The sequence below is a fragment of the Durio zibethinus genome, chromosome 3 (genome assembly GCF_047325235.1).
Source record: "Durio zibethinus cultivar Kanyao isolate XHJ-2024 chromosome 3, ASM4732523v1, whole genome shotgun sequence".
Taxonomy (NCBI): domain Eukaryota; kingdom Viridiplantae; phylum Streptophyta; class Magnoliopsida; order Malvales; family Malvaceae; genus Durio; species Durio zibethinus.
In genome coordinates, this window is record NC_143164.1 from 28803673 (window position 1) to 28829939 (window position 26267).

The 26267-nt window shown below is 31.1% G+C and overlaps 3 protein-coding genes across 7 annotated transcripts; 2 read left to right on the top strand and 1 right to left on the bottom strand.

Moving 5' to 3' along the window:
* Positions 1-1256: 1256 nt before the first annotated feature.
* Positions 1257-5611, top strand: LOC111283856 (putative oxidoreductase At4g09670). Of its 4 annotated transcripts, none has more exons than XM_089758453.1 (3): positions 1258-1806; positions 3611-4222; positions 5270-5611. In XM_089758453.1, exons 1-3 carry the CDS (start codon positions 1345-1347, stop codon positions 5291-5293), a joined length of 1098 nt encoding a protein of 365 aa, XP_089614579.1. In that variant the 5' UTR covers positions 1258-1344; the 3' UTR covers positions 5294-5611. The 4 variants fall into 4 exon arrangements, with proteins under 4 accessions (XP_022728226.1, XP_089614579.1, XP_089614581.1 ...); XM_089758455.1 differs by lacking the exon at positions 5270-5611 and adding an exon at positions 5144-5262; XM_089758454.1 differs by lacking the exon at positions 5270-5611 and adding an exon at positions 5141-5176.
* A 1511-nt stretch (positions 5612-7122) lies between these two features.
* LOC111283774 (uncharacterized) lies at positions 7123-7882 on the top strand. Its single transcript, XM_022872395.2, has 2 exons — positions 7123-7435; positions 7524-7882. The coding sequence occupies exons 1-2, from the start codon at positions 7213-7215 to the stop codon at positions 7676-7678; spliced, it is 378 nt and encodes a 125-aa protein (XP_022728130.1). The 5' UTR covers positions 7123-7212; the 3' UTR covers positions 7679-7882.
* Positions 7883-12282: 4400 nt separating this feature from the next.
* LOC111283708 (putative laccase-9) lies at positions 12283-15933 on the bottom strand. 2 transcript variants are annotated; one of them, XM_089758452.1, is made up of 7 exons: positions 15558-15933; positions 14710-14861; positions 14286-14530; positions 14006-14131; positions 13295-13880; positions 12742-13091; positions 12283-12639 (listed from the first exon to the last, which is right to left on the bottom strand). In XM_089758452.1, exons 1-7 carry the CDS (start codon positions 15657-15659, stop codon positions 12500-12502), a joined length of 1701 nt encoding a protein of 566 aa, XP_089614578.1. In that variant the 5' UTR covers positions 15660-15933; the 3' UTR covers positions 12283-12499. The 2 variants fall into 2 exon arrangements, with proteins under 2 accessions (XP_089614578.1, XP_089614577.1); XM_089758451.1 differs by having other exon boundaries at positions 12742-13094; positions 15558-15795.
* Between the last annotated feature and the right edge of the window lie 10334 nt (positions 15934-26267).

The window sequence follows — 26267 nt, forward strand, 5'->3', positions numbered from 1 at the left end:
TTTTATTTTGTTCTTCAAAGTTTTTTTAATTATTAATAAATTAAAATTTTAAATTAATTTAAAAAATAAAAATATAATATGTATTAATACAAATGTTCATGTGCCATTTCATTTAATCTACATCATCATCATATATATTTTTAAGCAATAAAAATGTGATATAATCAAAATCAATAAACACATTATCACCTAAACTATCACATTAGCTTTAAAAAAAAAATTAATATAAGGATTATGTTAATATAAATTACATTAAAAAAATTAAATTTAAAATTTCTATTGAATACATGAACTGTAACAGAATTTTCTGTTCTCATTGTTTTTAAACTTTTAAACAAACAATGAGAAATTTGAAAAACAGAAAGCTGATACCTCAAAACAATTTCACAATGTTTGACAATGGTGAAAAGTAGAAGAAAAATGAGAAAAGAAAACTATTTGATGAGAAAGGAAGGCACGATCACAAAGGCAGAAAGGAATCATTACATTTGGCTTTACGCTTACTCTCTAAACCAAATGTTTTATGAAAATCAATATGATAATTTTGATTTGATCAAAGAAAATAAAAAAAATTCGGACCCATAATTAAAAATTCATTTAAATTTTTATTTTTTATTGTAATTAATCAATTAATTTTTTTAATATTTATTTAAATTTAATTAATTTTTTATTTGGATAAAAAAATTAACATCATTAATTTTTTAATTAAAATTAAATTTCACGTTACATTATAAAAAAATTTCTGACTCGTAATTAAAAATTCATTTAAATTTTTATTTTTTTATTATAATCAATCAATTAATTTTTTTAATATTTATTTACATTTAATTAAATTTTTATTTGGATAAAAAAATTAACATCATTAATTTTTTAATTAAAATTAAATTTCACGTGACATTAATAAAATAAATAAAATTTTATCATGCATAATTAAAATAAAATAAAATATTTTTTCTCTCACTTTTTTTTTTACGATCCGTTTAAGAATTTAATTGAATATAATTTAGATATTATTTGATTCAATTTTTTTTACGTGATTAAATTTTACTGAATTAAAGATTTAATTGAGTTGAAATAATATATTAATGACATTATAAGAAAATATTAAAACTTTAAATAATTATTGAATTACAAATTTAAGGGCATTTTTGAGCTTTTAATCTTTTGATTTCTTCCTAATAATTTTTACAATTTACTATTTTATTCTAAGAAAAAATTTTTTTTGAAATAATTGCAAGTAATAAGTTTGGTATGGTAGTATTTTTTTATTTGTAATTTCCCAAACATATTCGATCGTTGACCGTCATCATCTCATCTTCTTTCTCTCTTCCTCGCACCAACAAAATGGCTGAGATTCCAATCAGATTCGGAATCATTGGCTGCGCCGAGATAGCTTGCAAAGTCTCTCGAGCCATCCTACTTGCTCCAAACGCCACTCTCTCCGCCGTCGCCAGCCGCTCCATCGACAAGGCCGCCAATTTCGCCAAGGCCAATGGGTTCCCACCTGAAGCCAAGATCTACGGCTCCTACGAATCCCTTTTAGACGACCCCGACATCGACGCCGTTTATTTGCCTTTACCCACTAGCCTCCACCTCAAATGGGCTGTATTGACGGCTCAGAAAAGGAAGCATCTGTTAACGGAGAAGCCCGTGGCGTTGAACGTGTCTGAGTTTGATACGATTCTAAAGGCTTGTGAAGAAAATGGAGTTCAGATGATGGATGGGACCATGTGGGTGCATCATCCCAGGACCCAGAAAATGAAGGAGTTTTTAAACGATAAGGAGCGGTTTGGTCAGCTTAAAACGGTAGATACTTTACTGGGTTTCAGCTCAATATCAGGTTTTTCTTTTGTTATGTACTTTATCAATTTCTTCTTAGGCAATAGAAGAAAGGTTAAAGCTTATTTTATGCAGGAAAGAAATTGGAGAAGTAGGAATGGAATAGGACAGGAGACCAACTCAATTATTTTCTCAAAAATAAAATATTATTGATTCATATTCTTATTTTCATTATTATTGTTATTATTTTTGTAAATTTTATTTTGAGCTAGAGTTTGATGATACCTTTTGGTAATGCCTGATTTTTGTAATAAATTAGGCAATGGAATGGGTCAACTTCTTGAATTCTGTAAATGTCCGCTTCTGTGGGTGCGTTGCTTTTCTTTTTAAAAAATTAGCAACTTGCTTGACTCAAATATTATACTTAGTGCCCTTCACCTTTGACTACATTGAATGTCTGTGTTTGGATGAGGGAGTCATCCAGTATTCCTGTTGATTCAGAACCTGATGCTTTTATGAACCTCTTCAGCCGAGCTTGTTATTGGTAAAACATGAACCATTCGATGCTTGTTGAATCAGAACCTAGCACCTTATTGGACCATGATTCATTTATTGGTGTGGCAAAATCTTGTGTTAGTTGTTAAGAAGTCACTTTTGGAACCTTACTGAGATTTATTTGAAGTGCATTATACCCTATAGACTAAGTTATGATGCTGGGGAAGGATTGCACTACTTTGAGAAAAGTGGGGTGTGTGGTGAGCAAGGAGCCAAGTACTTGTGATTTGCTACTTAATTGGATGAGAAAAGGTAATTAGGATCGCTTTGGCTGGAGAATCTTACATCCTGTGGGGTGCAGATGAAGGAAAAGAAAACAAGCACAACTAATGGTCTAGATATGTGAATGTTCATTGTCAACAGTGTTATGAACTTTCTTTTACCGACAAAGTGATATGAACTGAATTTTTTAGTTTTTATGGCCACTGAAAATAAGCTTCAGTTGGGTTTACTGAAAGGGTTTTATAAAGGATGAAGCAAATGAGTGGTGATGATATTTTTGTTCTGAAATAGATCTCAAAATATGGCCCAAATGCACAATCTCTAAGATATAGTTGCTGAGGATTTTCGTAAGTTCCTATTAATTCGAAGAAGCAATATATATATATATATGCATTTTGTTTGTGTGTGAAAACAGAGAAGCTGTATGTCTGCATGCATAGTAATGTTTACAAAACACTCAACCAACCAATCTTGGAAACCAACTCAATTAACATCCTTACTGTTTATCACCTTTTTGAGATAAGTTGCTGCTGTTTGTGATGAACTATTATTTATATATTGATAAAATTTGTCTGATATGAATTCAAAACGTTTGTAGTCCCCTTAAGCTAGACTGTGGAAAGAACTAGGTCATGGTAAAAACCTGTCTGAGATAAACTTGCAGTGATATGTTTATTTCAATCCTTGTTATTGATGTTTCTCCAAAGATTGACATGCTTCGACAAAGTATGCCAGAATAAGGCATAAATATGTGGTAAAATGGCCTATCAGGTGCTTTTAGAAGATAGAGACAGGGGCAGAGGGTGGGGTGTGTGTGCCTCTTAATTGTTCATAAACTTGAGTTTGTGCAGAATGTTGTCTAATTCTCTTTTGCTGCAGTCTATGCTTTTATGGTAAGATATTAAAATGATTGTTACCATATTAATGGTATGCTGAGGGTAGTGACAAGTTATTTTGAAAAAAATATATTGATTAGGCTACCTTCTCGCCCTCTTAAGCTATGTATTTTTAATAGAGACTGACAAGATTGATTAATAACCTTTGGTTTCCTCAGGTAAACAGCTACTTCTCATTTTTTGCTGATCCAGATTTTCTCAAAAATGACATTCGTGTGAAGCCAGATCTTGATGCTCTTGGTGCACTTGGTGATGCTGGGTGGTATTGCATCAGGTCAATCTTGTGGGCAGCTGACTATGAGCTACCCAAGACTGTTTCAGCCTTGCGAGGTCCTGTTCTCAATGAAGCAGGGGTAATACTAAATTGTGGGGCTTCATTACACTGGGAAGATGGCAAAACTGCAACCTTCCATTGCTCTTTCTTATCGAATTTGACAATGAATATCACTGCTATAGGAACATTTGGAACATTGCATCTCACGGATTTCATTATTCCTTACCAAGAGCAAGAGGCCTCTTATACTACATCCACAAAACCTGGATTTAACAAACTTGTAACAGGATGGGTGTCACTTCCAAGCGAACACACTGTCACCGTAGATCTACCTCAGGAAGCCTGCATGGTGAGAGAGTTTGCTGGCTTGGTTGAAAATATTAAAAAGAATGGTGCACAGCCAGATAAAAAGTGGCCAACAATAAGCAGGAAGACACAACTGGTTCTGGATGCTGTCAAGGCATCCATTGAGAAAGGTTTTGAGCCTGTTGAAATTGTGAGTTAATTATGTTTGATCATTTGCATTAGCTATGAATAATTTGTGCGTGCTTGAATGATCTGTTTGTCTATGGCCTGTCACACCGGCTTGGACATGTATCATGAGATTGTGCCTGTTGTGCGGTATTCTCTAGCGTCAAATATGATGCTTAAGCAATATGATTTTGTTATATGCATATTATATGTTAAATATTGGTAAAAACTTTTACGTGGATGTCGCGTAACAAAAAAATTGACTGATTTTAGATCATTTTTATGGTTTAAGTAAAAAATATTTATTTAATTTATATTAAAAATGATATTAATAGCTTATGTGGTAAACACGTAACTTTGCAATAGAGTCAATGCACTTCTTGCTTTGCGTTATTGGTTAATTTCGTTTGCTTTCAACACTTCTATTATCATCAAAATTTTATTTCTTATATATATATATATATATATATATATATATATATATATTGTAGTTAATGAATCGGGAATTAGAGACTGAGAATGCAAAGCTCTCATCTCAATTCTCCAAAATCCAAATGTTGTTGCCATAAGGACTGTTACTCACTTTGATTTTCTTTCTTTTTATTTTATTATTATTACAAATTTTAATTTATGCTTTTTCTGCCATTGTGTGTGTTTAGGAATTAGCAAAAGAAATGGCATATTTGCAACAAATGTTTTTTGCTTGGTTTGGTAGTTATTTTTTGTTAATTGCTACTCATTGTTCCTTTTTATATGATAAATTTTATTTACAATTTTAAATTTTAATGAGAGCTTCTATTTACAGCTCAAAAATTAATTTTTACATCTCAAGTTTAAAATCGAACAAATATTTGTATTCATTGCACCTATTAATCGCATTTTTTATTTTGCATAAACACCACTCACATACCTTTTTCCATTTCCTTCTACATGGATAAAAAAGAAGAAAAAAAGCAGCTTGTGATATGGTCTCCCTGACTCCCGCCTTTTTAACGCTTTAAACGTTGGAAGTGGATCCTCAGGCTATGCAGACTGAAAATCTTTTCACTTAAATTCACCGCATTCCATGCAGGTGTCGTGCCAAACCAGTACTTAATTCTCTTGTTGGAGAAGACAACAGCCTTCTTTTCATCTCTCTATTTCTTTCGAGGATATAAGTGGAGCTTGTTGCGTGGACTTTGCATCACCAATTTATGGTCAAGCAATATTATTGTCAAAACAGGCGGCAATTTAATCACATAATTGCTCAGGAGCTACTGATTTAAATTTTTAGGGCAGAAAAGAGAGAAATTAATGCTTAATTTATCCGATTATATTTAAGTATGAAATTAATAGAGATTTTGGACCCATCTGTCGACGAATATATATATATTTTTTTCCCTTCTGGGTAATTTAATTTTCGTTTTGATAATAATTGTAGTTTTTATAGTTTAGAGTTTGTGATAGATATGAATGTATGAAAGGGAATAGAAGCATAGATGTGGCTAAAATAATAAAAAAAAAACTTCTGACCCTTATATTTTTTAGATAAATTTTTATATTTTTATTATATTCAAATATATCTTTAACTTTTACTTTGCACCAAATAAACTTTTAAATTTTAATTTATATCCATGTAAGTTCTTATCTTTTAATTTATAACTAAATAAACTCTTAATATAAATCAATATTTTGTTTGAAATAAGAGTATATTTGAATACAAATAAAAAATTAAGAGTTTTATTTGAGTATAATAAAATTATAAGAACTTATCTAAATAAAATAATAAAATTCAAGGGTACTTTAGTATTTAACCAATCAAATAAAAAAAAGAATAAAAGAAGAAAATGAAGCTGATTCAAATGGTGTATTGAAGCGTTTAATGTTAATTTGAAAATAGTTAATTATCTAATTCTCTATGAGAATACTTTGTAATAAAAGAAAATTGAATGTAAAGAGTAAGTCAAGGGATGCATTTAGAAGCTCTTATTATTATTATTATTTTTTTATTTTGATTCTATTTTAATTTTTGACCGCCATAACTTTTATAATGATTTTATTTTGATCCTTTTAACATCAATGGAATTTTCATATTGTAATTTATGTGACATGACATGTGAATATCTAAATGGTCGGTTAAAATTTTTTCAATTGTTAAGGAAGAGTATGATAAAAGAATCAAAATGAAATTAATTTTTAAAATTAAAAAAGTTCAAATTTAACAATTTAAAAATTTAAGATTGAAGTGAAAATAAAATAAAAGTTAAAAGATAAACTTGTCCTTGAATTATAATTTAATAATTATTTAAGTCTTTAATATTTAATTATAATTAATTAAATCTTTAATTTTTTATTTTGATTTAACTAATCCTTAAATGGGTGAAATTTAATATGATAAAATCTAATCAATTAATTTTCAAATTACAATCAATTGAATTCTTATAAAGATCTTATAGAGAAGAGAGAGAAGTAGAGAAAATAGAAAGAAATAAAAAACCAAAAAAGGAAAAAGTTTATTTTATTTAATTTTTTTATATATTTATTACATCATGAGATAAATTTTTATTTATTTTATTGATGTTAAATGAAATTTTATTTTAATTGATAAAAAAATTAATAGTGTTAATTGTTTTATCCCAATAAAAACCTAATTAAATGCAAATAAATGTTGAAGAAGTTAATTAATAATAATAAAAATAAAAATTAAATAATTTTTTAATTATAATTCAAGTACTTTTTATACGTTTTTTCCTAAAATAAAAATAAAAAATAAAAACATGCATGAATTTATTCATAAAAATCTCTATTCAAACGCTATTAATAAATAATAATTCATAAAACGGGTATAGGCGGCGGAAAAGCATATTTGCAAAGGAGGTAGGGATAAAAGCAGCCCTATAACCAAACAGATCTAAAACTGATTTATACGTATAAATACCAAAATCTAAATGCAAAACCCTAGACTCTGAAGTGAATAGCAGGAGAAATATAAACCCTAAAAGACGACTATACTGTAGAAAACTAGAAGGAAAAAAAATGGCAAAGTCGATGAGATCGAAGAGAGAGAAGAGGCTGAGAGCCATAAGGAGGGAAATAGTGGAGCCCTTCTACCAGAAGAAAGATGAAGCAAAGCTGGCTGCTCAAGAAGCTGCCTTGGCTGCCCCTAAGCTGCCCGTCCGAGCCCCGGACACTGGTTCTATGCAAGTAGAAGAACAAGTAACAGCACCCAATTCAACAACTACCAATCTCAATCCCATGGGTATATACTGATTCGATCCATTCAATTTCTGATTTTCATGCGCTGGATTGTTTTGTATATTATTCATCCTTTTCCTTTCCTTTGACAGAAGTGGGGATGGCTGACAGTGATCAAAGCAAGGGCAAGGCCTCCTTGAAAGCAGTTGGCGGAATAGGAAAGAAGTCCAAAAACAAGTTTAAGCTTGCCAAAAAGAAGCGTCGTGCCTGTGGTAAAGGCAAGATCAGGGGGAAGCATAACCTTTGACTCTCTACAGTCTAGACCCATTTTTTATTGTTTTTTTGTTGGCTTTTTCTCCTTTCTATGTTGTACTACTGTTGGCCCTTGCTAGTTGGACTAGGTTATACTGGGTTGCTATGCTTTTTTCATTTTGAATTTAATTAGTAATGCCTTGGCTGCTACCTTTTATTAGTGGTAAATTAAATTATTAGGAATTCATAGTTGTGTTTATTTTTCATAGTTTATTCAGCTTTATTGACAATGGTTTTATTTTATTTATCTCAAAGGGTGTTGAAATAGAATTAAAGCATAGATGGAAACTAGAATTTATGAACCCGTTATTAATCAGAGAGCAAAGCACAGATGAATTTGGGTGGAGAAATTTTGTTGTTGCCCATCCCGTAAACATATACTCGTATATAGGAACCAGTAAGTTAAAAGTGTAGGTAATGTTTAAGATCCAAGAACTGCATACTATTATGCATTCCAAGGTTGCTTTTACTTATCCTGTTTTAATGTGATTATTCTAAATCAGTGTTCTTATTTTACAAGTTCATCTTGGAGTGGAATTATATATGTTTACAAAGGGTCTACTGAAATTAGGCCTGTTTGTTAATTGAAATTAAAAAAAAAAAAACCTTGCATTGAGTTGGAGTAATTGATTGAAAGAAGATTGAAAAGAAAGCTGTCCAAAATGTATAAATAAACTAAAGTTGCCTTGAACCCTGTTATCATTCTTAAATGTTTAAGTATCCGTAGGGAGGAATTAAGATTCTCTGTACATGGTCCTGCTAGGTTAGTAGGACTATGAGAGTAAGTTAAAGATAAGAACAATTGGCATTGACCAACAAGCCTTGAAAAAGAAGAAATCACTTTTTATTGCTAAATAATAAAACTGTAAACACTCTAGGAATTCTTTGGATATGTATTATGTTACCTTGCTCCGATTAGTCGGTTGTGTTACTATTCTCATCCAAACATCCGTGCTTTGATTAGTTTTATCTTGTGTTACCATTTCTCATTTGTGCGACACACGTTATTATTCCATTTCACTTCATATAAAACATTATTTTTTTCTAAATTTCCTTTATCAGAAGATGTCTGAAGCTTTTGCTTGAGATATTTATCCGTGCTTGGATTAGGTTTATCTTGTGTTACCATTTCTCATTTGATGACACACTTTATTATTCCATTTCACTTCATATAAAACATTATTTTTTTTTCTAAATTTCCTTTATCAGAAGATGTCTGATATTTATGTGTTCCCCCTCCTCCCTAAACCTTTCTTTTTCTCTCATCCAATTCTGGTCCAAGTTTCTTTTTCCTTGGGATCAAATGTAATGGTTGTTCTTGCAACCTGGAAACATGAGAGGCAATATCTTGGTCATTATCAAGCAATTGCAGAGCTTGAACAACTTTTCAAGTGTGAAGCATTATGATATTAATGGTTTGTTATTATTGACCAAACATTTCCCCTATTCTACACTCTGGCTTTAATCTGCTAAAGTATTAAGAGATATGTTGTCCTTAGAATTACCTTTATGACAGAAAGGATTAAATTCGTTATCACTCGGTTGCACCAAAAGTAAAAAGAGAAAGATGTTTAATCATCTTAGTAATCTGGACCATCTCGGTTGAACTTTAGCATCCCTAGATATTTTCATGAAAGTGTGGTCCTCCAGTGAGTTCTCTTCCTGTTTGTTTCTCTTTTACATATTTCTTATGTATTAGATTCTTATTGCTTCTTTTTTTTTATGGACTTGGTATATCCTTAAGCATGAAGCACACTTGTTTGAACTCTAGAAGTTTCTTTTTTGAGGGGTTTTGATTTTTGTTGTTGAATTCATGTTCGGGATCTACAGTAATACCAACTTTTGCAAATGAATCTGATGGAGTTGCTTTGCTTGATTTCAAAAATTGAGTAATTTAGTATCCTCTTCTTATCATTATTAATAGAAATTTTTTCTTTGCCAAATACCAACTTCAGTCGTCATTTTATACCAGTAATTGCTGGTTGAGTCTATTGATAATCCTTAATTAGTAATAATAGCCTTGAAGGGGATGCCCATTTGAATAATTCTTCATTATTTGAAAATATAAACTTCTCATGGAGAGAAATGGCCATAGCCAATAACTCTCTTAAGCGGTATGAGTTGTAATTTAAGAATGCTAAAGTGCTACTTGATCATCTAGGGATGGTCTTACTCTTATGATATGAATGTAACCTTTTATGAATGTGGTTGATTTAACATCTTAATTTCATATGACTAAATGGAATAGAATTTAATAAAACATGTGACAGTTACCTGTTTGAAAATTTATTAAGGACAGCTTAACCTTGTGGCTTGTGATGATAGTTAAGAAATACAAGAAGAAATGTTTATAGTTGTTTGGATAGGCATATTTAGTTGTGTGTACAAGTTGTTTTGGTTGATGATCATAGTGCATGACGTTGAGAATGGTTAATTCATACATTACCCTTTTCTTGTTTAAGAATGTCATAAGATGATTAAACACACATTTGGTTTCTTGGAAAACCTGAAGAAAATGGAGTTTGATTGTTAGGAAATAAAGGTAGAGCCCCAAAAAAGAATGAGTTGTTAGTCAAATGCTGGGACCAAATTCCTATAAAGGGGCTTTGTTTTTTGTTGATTTACATGTGCTTGGATCAATGAATTCTGTTATGGCTTATTATATTCTCATAGAATCCTTTAAGTAGGGGCAATGGTCGGCTAAGGGCAATGGTGTGCCAAAGTATGTGTTGGACTTGTGGTTTAGCTATTATGTGAAAATTTGAAATCAACATCTTAGATTTTGATTATACATATATTGGCTGTTTTTATTTGAGTTCTTTGAGATATAAATTGAGCCATAAAAGAAGGGAGAAAAAATAACATTAGAAGAGTTCAATTATTATTTGAGCACTTGGGATTTTATTATTGGAGCGTCCAGATCTGTTACATTTTCTATCTGTTTTGGTGAGTTTATATTCTTATATAAAGCCATGATCTTCTGTATGATCCTCACTGACATTCTTCACCCTATGCAGAAATTGGTATTTAGGAAGTCCTGCGATTGTGGGTTTGGTTCACGTATTTAGTAGAATAGAGTTTCCTATTGAACCTTGATATTTGATTCATGTGAAAGTACTTGAGCATTGATAATTTGAATGAATATGAGTCTTGAGGCAAAAACGTAGGCTCGTGGCATTGAATTTTCAGTGTGATTTTTGTTTGTGCAATTTTAAGAGATTGTTGATTAGTTAGTTTATGGTATAAAGCATAATATCTGTAAGATAAAATATTTGTCAAAAATTTGAGATCGTACAGAGATTGAGAAGTTTGGGACCAAATGCCAATCTCAACAAGCAACAAGGTCGTTGTCTGCCTTGATTTCCATTTAGGTTTTAACCGCTTTGTTCTATCCATATTACAGTTTCAAGTCAAGATGGTGTTCATTTCTAACTGTTCTTATTTAGTAAGTGGTGTTTTATTGAATTGTAGTTCTTACATTGGTACAGCATTCATGTTGTGTGTAATTAGGACCACTGGGTGTAATTTTGTATGTTCATTGGAGCTGGAAACTACAAATGCGACAAGTTGATTAGTAATCTGTTAGTGAATAAATCAATCTTATACCAGCCATTATTATATGGTTTCATTCCATTTTCTTTTCCTTTATACCAATTGTGATACAAGTCTTTGAAGTAATAGAAACGGTTGGCTCAAGGGGAAAGTCTGTCATGAGAACACCATTGATATTTGTTATACCTTGATGGTTACCTCAGTAACATTTTGACTGGTACATCATCGGTGTCTACACGTGATTGTGATTTTAAAACAGACATCCTTTGAATATTATTACTTTGAGATTAGAAGCCTGCCATGTACGGCTTTGTTAACCTTTTTCAGATTATAGTTTGTCCGAAACGCTTGTTTGGCATACATTCATAAAATGCTTTGGTCTTTATAAATTCGTTTCTTTTTAAAGTTAAAAAGATTTTGGTCTTAAAATCTTAAAGTTTCTAAAATTTCTCCAATGAAAATATTCTACTTTGCTTTGCATTTCTTTTGAGAAACTTTAATTTGATTGGATTTTTAGTCTGGAACTTTCTTAATAAGAAAGAAATTACATTTTAACTGATTCAAGTTTGCAATATTAGTAATTGTATCGAAATCTGAAATAAAAGACAAATCTTTGGAATGGAATTTTTCCTTTTTACTTATAATATTATGAGCCTTCTTTTTTTTTTTTTTCGTTTCTCTTATACCGATCATCGAAAAGTAAAACTGAAGATTGATTTTACCATAATGTATACAAAATGTAGATCAATTTGTATAATTTTGGTCTTTTCTTCGCAAGTTTAATCACTTGGCTAAACTGGTTAAACTCTTTCAGGCCATTCCAGGATTTTTACCTCAAATGGTACCAGGTAAGGAGTTGTAGGTGAAAATTCTAATTTCCGTCATAATTTGTACTCTACTTGTCTTAAATTTTTGGGGATAAAAACTAAATTATATCACAAATTTAAGTTCAAATGTTTTAGCCTGGAGACCATGTGGAAACACATAGAGTCTATTCTTGTTATCAAGTGATACTCTTTCTAATTTCAAAACATATAAAAGCCATACTTCCAATCAAACAAATTTAAATCATATTAAGATGAATGTAAACAAGTACAATTAAAAATGAAATCTTCTCAGAAATAATTACATAAATCATATATGTATTATAAAGTTACATTTCCGAATGAGAACCTTATTTAAAGTATTTCAAATAAAATTTGATGCATTCATTCGTTTGTTAAAAAATATAGATACATAAACTACTTGTCCAGTTATCCTACTTCTAGGTTCCAGGACAACGAGGCATGCCGGCTGGTGGTGGAAGGATGCTTGTTTCTGCAGTGGTTCCATTCCTCACAATGAAAACAGTGTCCATTCCCCAGCTACTATGCCTTTCCAAATGACAGTGCATAAACCATACCCCTGAAAAAAATATACATCATTCATATGAATTAATAACCTACTTTGTTACAAAAAGATGGCAGAAGAGTTTTCTAATTTTCTTCAACAAAGACGAAAACTTACCAGGATTTGTTGCAAAAAATCTGAGGGCAACCCATCCACTACCGGGAACGTGGACAGTGTTAATGAGTGGTGGATCAACCAGGTTGTAAGTGCTTGGGTCAGTCACATTGTTAAAATTTCCAAAACCAGTTCCGACCCTATAAAAGCTAAAACCGTGCAAATGAATTGGGTGACTTCCACCAGCACCAAGATTAGTTGCTTGAAGCACAATCTCAACTGCTTCACCGTAATTTAGCACAACAGCCCTTGTCCCTAGATTAACTCTCGGATTGAGATCAGTCAAGTTTCCAGTGAAGTCATAGAATACAGGTGGATCAAGGGGAAAATCTTCTGTGAAAATACCATTGGTGCTACTGTCATAGGAAAAATTATATAGTAATTAGCTTCAATAATGAAACTACTAATTTTCTAATGGCCGTTACCAAAATTTGTTAGTTCGCTCTGTGGAATAAGAGGAAGGAGATAAAGTCCACCAATAGTCCAAAATTACTAAAAGTTGAAAATATAAAATGGATTAAATTGAATCGAAGAGGCTAGAACTATGCATATATACCTGTTGTAGTATGCTTGGAGGATGTCAATACGTGGGAAAACAAAGCTGACATTGTTCAAACTTGCGACAATCCTATTAGGCATAAGACATTCTGAGGTGTTGCAAGGCATGTTGTTTGTGGCGATTGCGACGTAGACTCGTCTATCAATATCTGTCGGCACATTCAATGGTGGATTTTGAGTGACGTTTGCGTTCCTAATACGGCTGACAAAGTTATTTGTAGCATTTGCATCGTTTCTTGTGGGCAGTGTTATCAGAGAAGCATTCAGTCCACCCATACTGTTTGTATATTGAAAAACACCAGTAGTGATAAAGTCAACAGGCATAGCTGCGGAATCAGAGAAAGGCCTAGTAGCCATATAATATTGGCCAATGTTTTGGTTTGCAAAGACCAAAACATCCATGGTTTGTCCAGGGTTTATCAAAATATAGTCGCTTGTAAACCTTTGAACGTAGGAAGCATCTTGTGCTACGAGTGTAAGGCTGTGGTTTGTGATGCTGAAGAATTTTGGTTCATTCATTGCAGCATTGATTATGCGGAGAAGGTATGTCTTCTCATAATCAACTTGCATACGGAATATTGTATCTGCACTAGGTAATTATAAATTGTTACTATAACAACTTTTAGGAGGTAAATTTACAGTGAAAAATAACTACAAGAAGCAATATTCAAAGGGACAGCTTGATCCTGGTTTTAATGCTGGAACGTACCATTGAGGCATCCATATGTGTCTCCCAAATGTCCATTGATAGCGTAAGCATCTGGTTGGCGTGGAGGGATACCGGTTGCAAGTGCTTGATCGATGATTTGCTTGTAGTCTCCGTTATACCATGATTCTGTCAGATTAATTCATATAATATTACAGTAAGACAAACGAAGAGAGGACTGTTACTATTTTTTTATAATTTTTCAACTGGTCTGATGTCAATATATATAATAGAAAAAATTCAGTCAATTATGGAAACAAAAAGGTTGAAAAAAAATGCTTACGAAGTATGATTGTTTGATCCGCGTCTGGAGAGGGAAATGGATAAGTTTCGTTCTCAGCCGGTAAAATGACGAAGGCACCTTGGACGGAGCCACGAGTCCAGTCACTGTGGGCATGCCACCACAGAGTTCCTATTTCGTCAGATAATATAACTTCATAAGTGAAGTTTGTTCCTGGTTGAATCGGACACTGCGTTATGAACTCAGGGCCATCCGACCATGGATTTCTTGGTTGTTTCACACCATGCCTGTAAAATTAATTTACTTAAAAGGCCTTTAGATTTCAATTCTTTGATGAAATTATTATCTAACAGCCGCAAGATTTGTTTTCATGCTATTAAATTTTTAGTTTTAGTGATCAAAATTTAAATACTAACAGTCTTAAATAAAAAAAAAAAAAAAAGAGTAAAGCGAGAAAGCTAGTTACCAATGAATGGTAAAGCCATAGTTTCCTTGATTATGGACATTAACGTAGACAGTGTCACCTCTGCGAACCCGAATCTCAGGCCCAGGATAACTGTCATTTACGACCAGCAAAGTTGTTGTGTTGCACAGCTTTGTGAAGTTTGACTCTCGCACCTGCAACCGAAACCGCCAAATGAAATTAACAAAAACAATATCAAAAAATGATTATTATTTTGCTATCTGAAAAAAAAAAAAAAAAGGCAAGCAAGTATCAATGGTAGACTTCTCTCTCAGGCGTTTTGCCATGATATTTGGATATGTCATATATACCATAATTTTATATTACTACAAAGGTGTCTTATCATCACACCTAAATTTGAAGGATAAAGTCATAAATCATACTTTCACTATCTTGTTTTCTTTCTCTTTTTTTTTTTTTTTCACAGAATTTATGAGAAAAAGGATTCGATTTTTCAACCTCTCTATGAAGGTAATGTTCAAATTTTTTAACGTTAGAAAACTAAAAAATAATCATGAAAAATAATTTCAGAATATAAATTAAGAGTATTAAGCTTTTAATTTAAAAAGAATAAAAAATATAATTTTAAAAGATTTTTAAAAAAATATGAATAAAAAAATTTACATTTAATATACGTATATAAATTTTATACACTATTAATATTATATTAATTATTTAGCATAAATTTTCATTAACTCTTAAACTAAATACACAAAAATGGATAAGATGAGTAATTTATATTTTTTTCGTTAAATCAAGTCGGTTTAAGATCATATTTAAATCAATTGGAATTCCAAACTAACTCTACGAAGATTAGTCTTCCGGCTGAATATGTAAAGAAATGGACTTACAAAGAACTCGTAACGATGGACGTCTGCCCTGCAAAGAACCAGGATACATAGAAACAAAACCCCATGCAACCATGAAACAAAACCATGGCTCAATAAACCCATTTTTGTTTTTTTGTTTTTTTTTTTTTTTCTTTCAAACTCTTCTCTCAAGATAATTAGAAAGCCACTTTCCCTCTTTCTAATGTGCTGCTCAGTTCACCCCTTGATTTATTCGGGGTCATAAAATCCAATAATTTATAGGAAGAAAGCGTGTCGTTCTCCAGTTTCTTCTTGGAAGGTATAATTTGTTGACTGGCGAAAATAAAAGAATGTTCCAAAATCCATGCCTAACCTAGAAGAAACGGTATTCAGTCAATAAATAATAATCTATAAAATATATTCAAGTTATCCTTAAGAAAAATTGAAGTTTAATTTTTAACCATCTAAATTTTGTCATAAATAATGACTTGATGGATGAATTTAACTTTTAACTTAAGAATTTGCGTTAATTAGAATATTTAGTAACAGTTTTAGGGTTGGTTTGGACTTTTCAACTAACTCTGAATGAGGTATTTAGGACTTTGTCTAATGTTTTTGGGGTCAAGTTAGGATATTAACTTATGTTTTGTGGGGTTAAGTTAGTAAACATTAAATTTGAGTTATTATATTATCTTTAATTAAGGTCTCAATTTAAAAAATCAAACAATTAAGCCTTTAATCAAATTAAGCCCTTTTTGGAGTTAATAATTTAGTTCACATATTTTCTAACATTTTTCATATTTTGCATAATAATTTAGTTAAGATTACTAAAGTGAAAGTAAGTTAATACTTCTTTTATTATTTAATTTATCATTTAATAATATATAATTTTTAAGAAAGGCATAATTTATTATTATTTAATATAATCTTAAGGTGTATAAATATTATTGTAAACAAAAATATCCAAAGAAAATATATAATTTTTCTCTTGTTGTTTTAGAAAGTTTATGTTTTAAGAACAAGTCAATATATATAAATTTTATATATGCTATAAGTTTAAAATTTGAATATAATTTGAAAAGAATCTAATTTGTATATATATATATATTCATATTAAATAAGTAAATTATTTCATACATCGCTCGAGTTATAATCTAGTAATGATATAAAATTGATCACATATCATGATTGTAATTAAGTTTTGGTCAACCTGATTCTTTATACATATGAATTTTTCAAAATTAAGACTCGGCGCAACAAATTAGATTTCATGTTATTATAGACCATGTCAAAGTCAATCTATGTTTAGTCGAGCATAAATAAATATGATTATTTTGTGATTTGTTCGTTTAGTAATAAATCATAAACTATTATTTGTGATCATTTGTTAAATTTAATAGATAAATAAAAATAAATAAAAATCGAATATGTTTATGAACTATTGATCGAACAGTCTATTCATTTTCACAAATGAATTAAATATGAAAGAATTTTGTTATGTTCATGATCTATTTGTTTAATTAATAAATTTTAAAATATTATTTATAATTATTTGTTAAATTTAATAAATAAATATAAATAATCAAAAGTCAAACGTGTCTCGTCAAATATTTTCTACAGTTAAAATATTTTTGTATTCCAATTTGGGAGTCAATAGTTTCATTGGTGTCCTTGTTCAATAATATTTTAAGTTACTAAATTTCTATACATTTGTCTAATAGAGAAAAAGAGAGAAAGAGAAGATCATGTTAAGTCTTCAACATTTTATTGATGGTGAAAATTAGATTTTTATTTTATAAAAATAAATTATAGTATGTAAAGGTTTTAAGTTAACAAAATGAAGTTGCGTATAATTCGTACTCATAAATAATTCCAATACATTACCTTTTATATTTATTAATGAAAAATCAATAAAAATTAAAAATGATAGAAGTGATAATCTATCTTTTATTAATAGATAAAAACCATTAAACCAATTTGAATTGAATGTAATTAACTTTTTCCTTTTACGATTTGGTGAGGGGAGATTGAACATTTTATTTTATTTTTAGCAAAAATAATGAATTAATCAATTGAGTCAGATTCTCGAATGCAATGTAATTAATGTAATTATTTTTTATATTAATAAATAAAGTAATTAAATAAATTAATTACATGGAACCAAAATAAATAAGTTTGTTAATAAATAATTTTATTGAAACAACTGAAAAATAAAAGAATTCAAAAAAGATTAGAAAAGAAAAGTTCATTCCATCAAAAAAATTGGTGCTTATTCCTTTGAAAGTTATTACTTTGAGATTATCCTGCCATGTATCACATGATTAGTTTAGTAACTTTTACTAATTAACGGTAATGGCATATTGAGATACACTAATCATTAAAAAGTTTTGATCTTCTTAACTTGTTGTATAAAATTGCTTGAAGAAAAAAGTTCAACTTTCCTTTGCAATAAATCCGACTTTCTTATTCAAAAAAGTTAGCTAGGTACAGCACAATAGATTTGAACTGATCCAAGTTTGAAATATTAGTAGTTTGTTTTTAACATGAAAGTCAAAAACAAATGGAAGTCATAAAGATCTAAATTAATTATGTTCATAATTAAATGGAAGTAGTTGACTAAAATAAATTATGTGCAATAATTCTAACGTAAATGATGCCGTGACAATCTCCACAATTGTAGTTTTGATTAACTTCCAGATTTATCGACTTGATTTGGAGAAAAGAAAATAAGAATTAAGAACCCACTTAAATTCTTTGAAAAATTTTCTCCCAATTACTTATTACTGTTGAGTAATATATACATGACAGAATGTATGTTCTGTGTCTAGTTGATCCTGAATATAATGATATTAAAGAAACTTTTTGTTGCTTGAAATCGGAGCTTAATTTAATTATTTTTACTCGTCAATCGTAAAAAATAATATTTAATAAATTTAAAATTTAAATCTTAGTATTTATAATTATTTTTTTTTTAATATCTGCATGCTACTTCTTATTTGTAAGAAAAGAAAAAAATTTCTATCGCTTTCACAAAGGTTGACAATAAAAAATTTTTAAGTATTAACTTTGTCTATCTTTAAACGCCAAAATAGAAAAAGTAAATTTTATCCAAATCTCTCAATTTTGATTATAATTTAATATAAGTCTATTGGTTTAAAAAATGGATAATTCACTCCATACTTCTTTAAGACTGTTAATAGAATTAATGCAATTACATAATTATCCCTCAAACCTAAATTTATTATATTTATATGTATTATTCTTTGTTCAATATATCTATTAAATATATAATAACAAAAAATATTTATATTTAAACATTGCAACTCTTTAATATAGGATTACGTATTATAAATGATTTTCAATTTAAAAATAAATAAATTTATCATCATTATATTTTTACAAATAAGTAATTTAAGTTTAACATATATATAAATATTATAATAACTAAAACTAAGTTGACAAATATCCAATTATAATTTTATCAATAATTTTTTTTCATATTATATCTTTCATGTTCCCTTTTTTTTTTTCCTAAATTGTTATATGCCAAAATAATATTACATGCTTAATATATTTATTTTTTTATATGTATATTTACATATTAATATATTTATATTTGTAAGCTTTGTTTTTTATATGTTGTATCTAAAATTTTTTTATTATTCATAGATTTAATATATTTTGAAAAAAATAATATTATAAAATATTATTTTATATGAGAATTTGATTATATCAATTTACTGAGGTAAAATGGTCATTAGATAAGAGTTTTGATGGAAAAACTAATTGATGACAAATGGAAAGGCCTATTTATCCGATGAAGTTGAAAATTTTGAGATGGATTGTTTATTTTTTAAATTAATAAATTTGTATTGAATTATGTTTAAAATTAAAAGAATTGATTGGAATTTACCCAAATGAAAAATGGGAGAAAATGGTCACGCGTAGGAGAGCTGCTAACTATTTCTGACCCTAGATTTTTCAGAGAAAAGCCATGAAGTGAAAAAGACCGGCTTTGCTGTCCTCTCTCTTGTTAATTAGGAGTTATATATTTTAATGATTTTGGCATGTTAGAATTTGAACAATTAGAGAAATCTGAATATATAACAATTTGTATGTAATTTTTTTTTATCCAAATTGGAATAGAGGAAATTCAGAAAGAGGTTGCTAGTCTCTATTGTCTCTTTTCCTGGTTGATGCCTTAATTATAAAAAAATTATCATTATCAAAATTTTATATGGTCAACCTTTTAGGTTTTGCCTATTTGGGAAAAGAAAAGTCTTTTTGCTCCTAATTTGTCTTACCTTCATAATCAAACTTCAATTTCAATGACAAATTAGGTGTGACGAAAGATCAAATATAAAATAGTTTGTCAAATTAGACTCTGACTTGGATTTTCAGATTTTACGTCTAGAAAGTGGGCTCGACTGAAGATTTTGAATTTTTGATTGGGTACAATGATTTCAGAACCTTCGTTCTTGTAGTCAATACAAATACATAAAATGGGTTCTGTTCACGGTGTTTTGAGTGAAGGCGAGCTAAGACTAGTCCTAACCCGTAGCAAGGAAAATACTATCTAGGGGCGTATACTGACTTGATTAGGATGTGGATTGATCTTGTTGACTAGGTAAGCAGGCGTAACGATTACCCACTAGATCTGCAAAGGGTTATAAAGTGACTGTTCACAGACCTTGATCCAAGAAAGCAATCAAACTCCAAAAAGTGTTGAGCGACCTTTGGTGAGGCGAGCTGTTAGGAGGAGTATAACTGAGTTGCGCTCCAACAAAGCTCGACGAGCTTTGGCTTGCTCGTTTCGACGAGCTTTGTTGATGATGTGTCATGACGAGCAACAAAGGTAGTAGGTGAGGACTTAGAAAAATTCTGTTACCTTATTCATTGTGGAGCGCACGCGACACTAGTAAGCCAAGCGTGTCATTGGGCGCATTGCAACTCACACAACTGCATTTTTTATTGATGTGGCTATTTAGGACATGGGGGTTTGAGTGGTAGCGACAGCATTTATTTGTTTTGAACTTCAAATATACCTTTTGTAGTGGGAACTCAATTAAAAATTAAAATTGGTATTGATTCAATAGATGTGGTTCGAATAAATGTGTTTTTCCTAAAAAGGTGTAACTAAAACGATTAGCTTGGTTTGATGAATTTACTTGAATCGATTCATTGAAACATTTGGGTGGGTATAAATAAAGGAAGAAAAGGGTATTGGGGAATCACGTTACAATCTATTGAGTGAAGAAGGGTTTTTGTGTTTGCTTGATAGTGCAAGTGTCTTCTACAAGTTTCCAGTTTTTGGGTAAGTGTGAATTGTTTGCTCAATTTCTTTGTTTTGATTTTTTTGTTTTCTAGGTTGGGAAAAATGGTAACAAAGAAAAAGATGATTACGGAGGAATTGAGTGATGAGGAGAACACTATAACACCAGTTGACGATAGTGGTAATGGGGCTCAAGGGACTTGAGAGGTTAGTAGTCAGGGCCAAGGGAAATGAATTGTTATTTGAGAACGGGTAGCACAAGGTTCGATGGGGGTGGCTTTAATAGTAGTAAAGGGAAAAAGAATTAGTTGATGGTGGAGGAGCCAAAGGATTTTGAGCCAGAGAGATGGCCACTGAGTGGTTATTGATCAATCACAACCATATCTTTGATGAAAAGAGCCTTAGACAAGGTTGTGTACAACCATGGAAACCCTTTGTTTTTAGTGTCATTACCTTTGAAGGGTTTCACGATTAACCATGTGGGGATTAATGAAAGAATAACTAGATTCTATCTCCATAACTTTAGATATAGGTTCCATTTGTCTTTTCCTTTGTTTTTCTAGTTGGTGCTTGCCACCTTTAACCTAGCTGGGTCATAGCTATCGTAGAATTCTTAAGGGATCTTGGTGACATACTTTATAACCTACTATTAGAGAGAGTGGATGCCCTCGGTGAATGTGCTATTGGCACTATTTAGCTTAAAGGAGAACAACTAATGGCTATACTACCTTTAAGCACAGAGGAGTCCATGCATGATTGATTTTCTTTGAACAACCATCCTAACTATAACAAGTTCATTATGGCATGCATGAAGCGTCATAGCGTATGATATCTTTTTAAAATAAGATGGTCATATGCTAATGCGTTAACGAGGGGATTGCAAGAATTAAGGGATGATAAGATAAAACATGTCAATAGTTTGAAATATGAAAAGTTGTCTTTCACATAGGTGGCCACGTGGAGAATATTCATCAACATTTTATGGTAGTGGGTATCGACAAGGATTTTGAGGCTTCTGTCCAAAAGGTGTTGAGAAGAGCAATGCCTAAATCCAAAAGGAAATAAGACTAGCCTAGAAAAAAAAAAAAAGGTAACTTGAATATTTATTGTGTTGGATGCAAATGATGTTGATTTGTGTGTTGGCTAAGTTGCTTGTGTTAGATTGTATAATGATGTCATTTTTATGGTGGTTGTTTACTATGCAGTGAAGAAGGCTGATGTTTAACATAAGAGCTCTGGTGCTCACCAGGGAGTTAGTGACCCAAAAATTATTGGCATGCATGTAGGTGTTTAGAGAGGAGCATCTATAACTTAAGTTGTTAGCATGATTGGTGTTGGCTTTCAAGGTGTTGTAGGTGTCCAAGTGATTAGAGCAAGATAACGTAACGTAAAGGCCTTAGGGTTTTTTTAAGCTAATGGAAGAAGGGGTTTGCAGTGATGTGACAAACTTTGGGGCTATTAATAATGGTACTTTACTTTTACTTTAGTTTCTTTAGATTGTTTAGTATTGATTCTAATGTTTTATTGCTATTTTACAAAGATGTATCGTGCTAGCAAATTAAACAAGATCATGTAGAGGAAAAGTAAAAAAGAAAAGGTCTTTCCAAGTCAATCCTTCACTAATTAAGAAGTAGGTTATAGGTGTACTATCAGGTGCCTATGAAAGAGGTAACAAGTAGTGGGGTTCCTACTGTAATGTCTCTAATCTCACATTGAAAGAATGTGTGGATATGGTATGATATATATGTGGAGATCTAAACATAAATCTTTAAGATACCTTTTGTGAGACAAAATCGTGAGACTTTTGGGTCAAAGTGGATAATACCTCGCAAGGTAGGTGCGGGTCTTCACAAATGGTACTAGAGCAGTCACTAGTCAGCATGAATTAAGTGCTACATCATTGGATTTTGGTCTTATAATTGGACTCGACTTGACAAGAAAGTAAAGCTTTAAAGGTAGAGAGGTCATAACACTCCCAATTTCACATTAAAAGAATGTGTAGATATGGTATGATATATATGAAGAGATCTAAATCAAAATCTATGGGATACTTTTTGTGGGATAAAACTGAGACCTTTAAGTCAAAGTAGATAATACCTAATAGGTTAGGTGTGGGTCTCCACAAAATTGTAACACTCTCAATCTCACATTGGAAGAATGTGTGGATATGGTTGATATATATATATAGAGATTTAAACCCAAAACTTATGAGGTGTCTTTTGTGGGATAAAACTATATGATCTTCGGGTTAAAGTTGATAATACCTTACAGGTTGGGTATGGATCTCCACAAATAATATCGGAGCAATCACCAGTCAGCGAAAACTAAGTGCTATATCGTGCGAGTCATTAAGTACTATATAATGGGAAGCCACTTCTAGAATTATAACATCTGGTGTGGTTTTGGTCCTGTGGTTGGACTCAGTTTGATATGGACGTCAAGCTTTAAAAGAGAGAGATTGTAACACCCTCAATCTCATATTAGAAGAATGTGTGGATATGGTATGATATATATGTAGAGATATAAATCCAAATCTATGAGGCACCTTTTGTGGAACAAAACAATGAGACTTTTGGGTCAAAATGAACAATACCTAGCAAGTTAGGTGCGGGTATCCACAAATGGTATTAAAGTAGTCACCAATCAATAGGAACTAAGTACTACATGGTGGGACCATGGGAGTTACTAAGTGCTACAGGTGAGGAGCCACATCTAGAATCTTAATGTTTGGAGTGATTTTGGTCTTGTGGTTGGACTTGGCTAGACAGGGATGTCAAGCTTTAAAAATGGGGTGATTGTAACGCTTCTAATCTCACATTGAAAGAATGTATGGATATGGTATGATATATATGTAAAAATCTAAACCTAAAACTTGTGAGGTGCTTTTTGTAGGATAAAATCATGAGATCATCAGGTCAAAGCAAACAATATCTCATAGGTTAGGTGTAAGTCCCACACCTAATTGAGAATTCCTTCATCTATAATAAATGTCAGCACATCTTCAATAGTAGTAACCTCTAGCGTGCCATCTTCTAGCATGCTTCAAGCAATAACTTCTAGATGCCTTTAATGGTTATGGGAATTTGTTCCAAGGATTTTTTCTATTGTGTTTCCATTGATGCCTTTGTCCTTTCAACCTCTTTGATTATCATGAATACCACTATTAACATTCTCACAAACGAGAAAATAGAGACATCGTTGAGGGTTGCTACACTAACTGTGGGTTACATTGGTGAGAGGCTTGATAAGATGTCATTTTAAAACTTTAGGGCCATTTATGATGAACCAATTACCTTTCTTCCTCTTAAGATGGGTTGCTTGTGGGCCATTACAAGCTTGACCAGGTTTGTAGTATAGAAAGCATAACAATTTCTTGTGCTTAGCAATATGCAAAATGAGCTACTATTTTGCAATTAAGGTAAGCATGAGTCGTGATTGATGTGTTATATGTTGTGAATTTGTATTTTTGTTGGCTAACTATAGATGTGTATATTTATGCAATATTTGGTGAATAAGGTGGGAATCTACAAGTAAGTAAGGCTATTTGTACAAGAGAAAAAGGATATTCTATAAGAAGAGGCTAATGTCTGATAGGCTCAAAACATAAAGTTACGTGATAAAAACACCACCATCTAGGGTTTGAAGACTATGAACACCACCTTATAAAGGAATGTTAAGAAGATGAAGGCTAAAGTGAAGAAGATGAAGGCTAAAGTGAAGAAGGTGGAAGGCTTGAAGGCCCAATTGAAAAAGGCTACTGATAAGGCAACTACTATGTAATAGAGTTTGGATGATGCCAATGTTCATCTAAATAAGGTTAAGTAGAATAAGGAGAAGCTATAGGTAGAGCAAATGGTTATTATTATATGTGCTAACCATGCAAAAAATAGAAAGGAGTAAAAGCATGGCTTGAACCTAATAGTTGGAGGATGAGCTCGCCATGTTAAAGGGAGAGTTAAAAACTAAGCATGCAGAGTGTTCAAGGAGGTTAGCAGAGTATGAAAGTGAGTGGACTGGTGTTTGTTTGGCCACTAGTGAGTAGTATAGGCTTTCAATCATGTACTAGGTGTAACTCCAATTGGGACTATTGGACATGAGGTGCATTGATTTATTTGAGATGAGAGTGTCACCTAAAGACTTTAATATGGAATTCCCTAAAGATGTGGCCTTGTTAGAGAGGGTAAAAGTCTCAAAAGGGGTGGGCATGATATCTACAAGGCTTGATTTGAATGTTTTGCCTTTTAGAACTTTAGAGGTTTAGGTGAGCAGTTATGGTAATAAACCTGCTCTTAGAGATCTTGACACTGGCATAAATTTGCCTACCTCTAATATTATTGATTTTCCTATTGCTATCACAAACATCGCTCTAAGCTCTACAGCTCTTTAGAGATGTTGTTTTCTTATTATTGTTTATTGCCTAAACATTTATTCCTTTGTATTACATTTTTATCTTTAATTAAAGTTCAAAGTTTTTCAAAGCATTTCAACTTTGTTTCTTATGTTGTGTTTGACTTGTGTTAAATGTTATGGGTTTAGGGTTTGTGCATTTGTTTGTTAACTTAGTGCATAAAGTCTGAGCTAGAAAATTTTTTCAATGATTGCAGGTTTGTACTTGTAACCCTTGTTATTTTAACCTTGGTGAATTCAGATGAATTTTGGTTTAAAACCAGATAGCTTTGTATGAATTTTTTTTTTGTGTAGTAAAAGTTGACTAAAAATAAGGCATAAGTAATGCTAAGTGGTTGTTCTATTAAGGACTTGTACTAAACAATTTGGGAATTCTGCAAGTGCACAGGCTATCAAATAATAATAGACGTAGTAAATCTAGATGTTGATCACACAAAGATTAGTTAAAGAAATTTTTAGCCTAAATACCTTTTATCCCTACACACTATCTAAAGTTGGTTCAGTTAATTAGTAACTATGAAAAAGTAATAAAAAAATCTAGTCATGAAAACAAACAATAAACTATTTTTTGAGAAAATAATATGCAAAATCTAAAATGTGAAATTAAAATCAAACTTATGTCTAATTGGCAATTGATTTCAAGAAAACTAAACCTAAAGTGCAAAACAAGTAAGAATTTAAATGAAATATAAAAGTGAAGTCAAGAATGAAATACAATGGCAAAAATCAAGTGGAAGTAATACATTGGGCTTAATCCTAGAGTCTACACCTACACATGCATATAGAATGAAAAAAATTTACAAATAGCCAATGACAGTTTACATTCACATGAAAAGGAAAAAAGCTAACAACCTACAACTTGAGATGCACTGAATAAAAACAATTATAAGAACTAAATTGCAAGAATTGACATTAAGAAAAAATTCTTTAAACTAGAAACAAACCTATAGCTATGGCTAACATAAATTGGAAATTGATTTTTGTAATTTTAAAACAACAATGAAACAAAAATTCTGAATTGCCTCCACATACAACATCACTTATTCTTCACTTATCCTACATGAAGAAGTAGA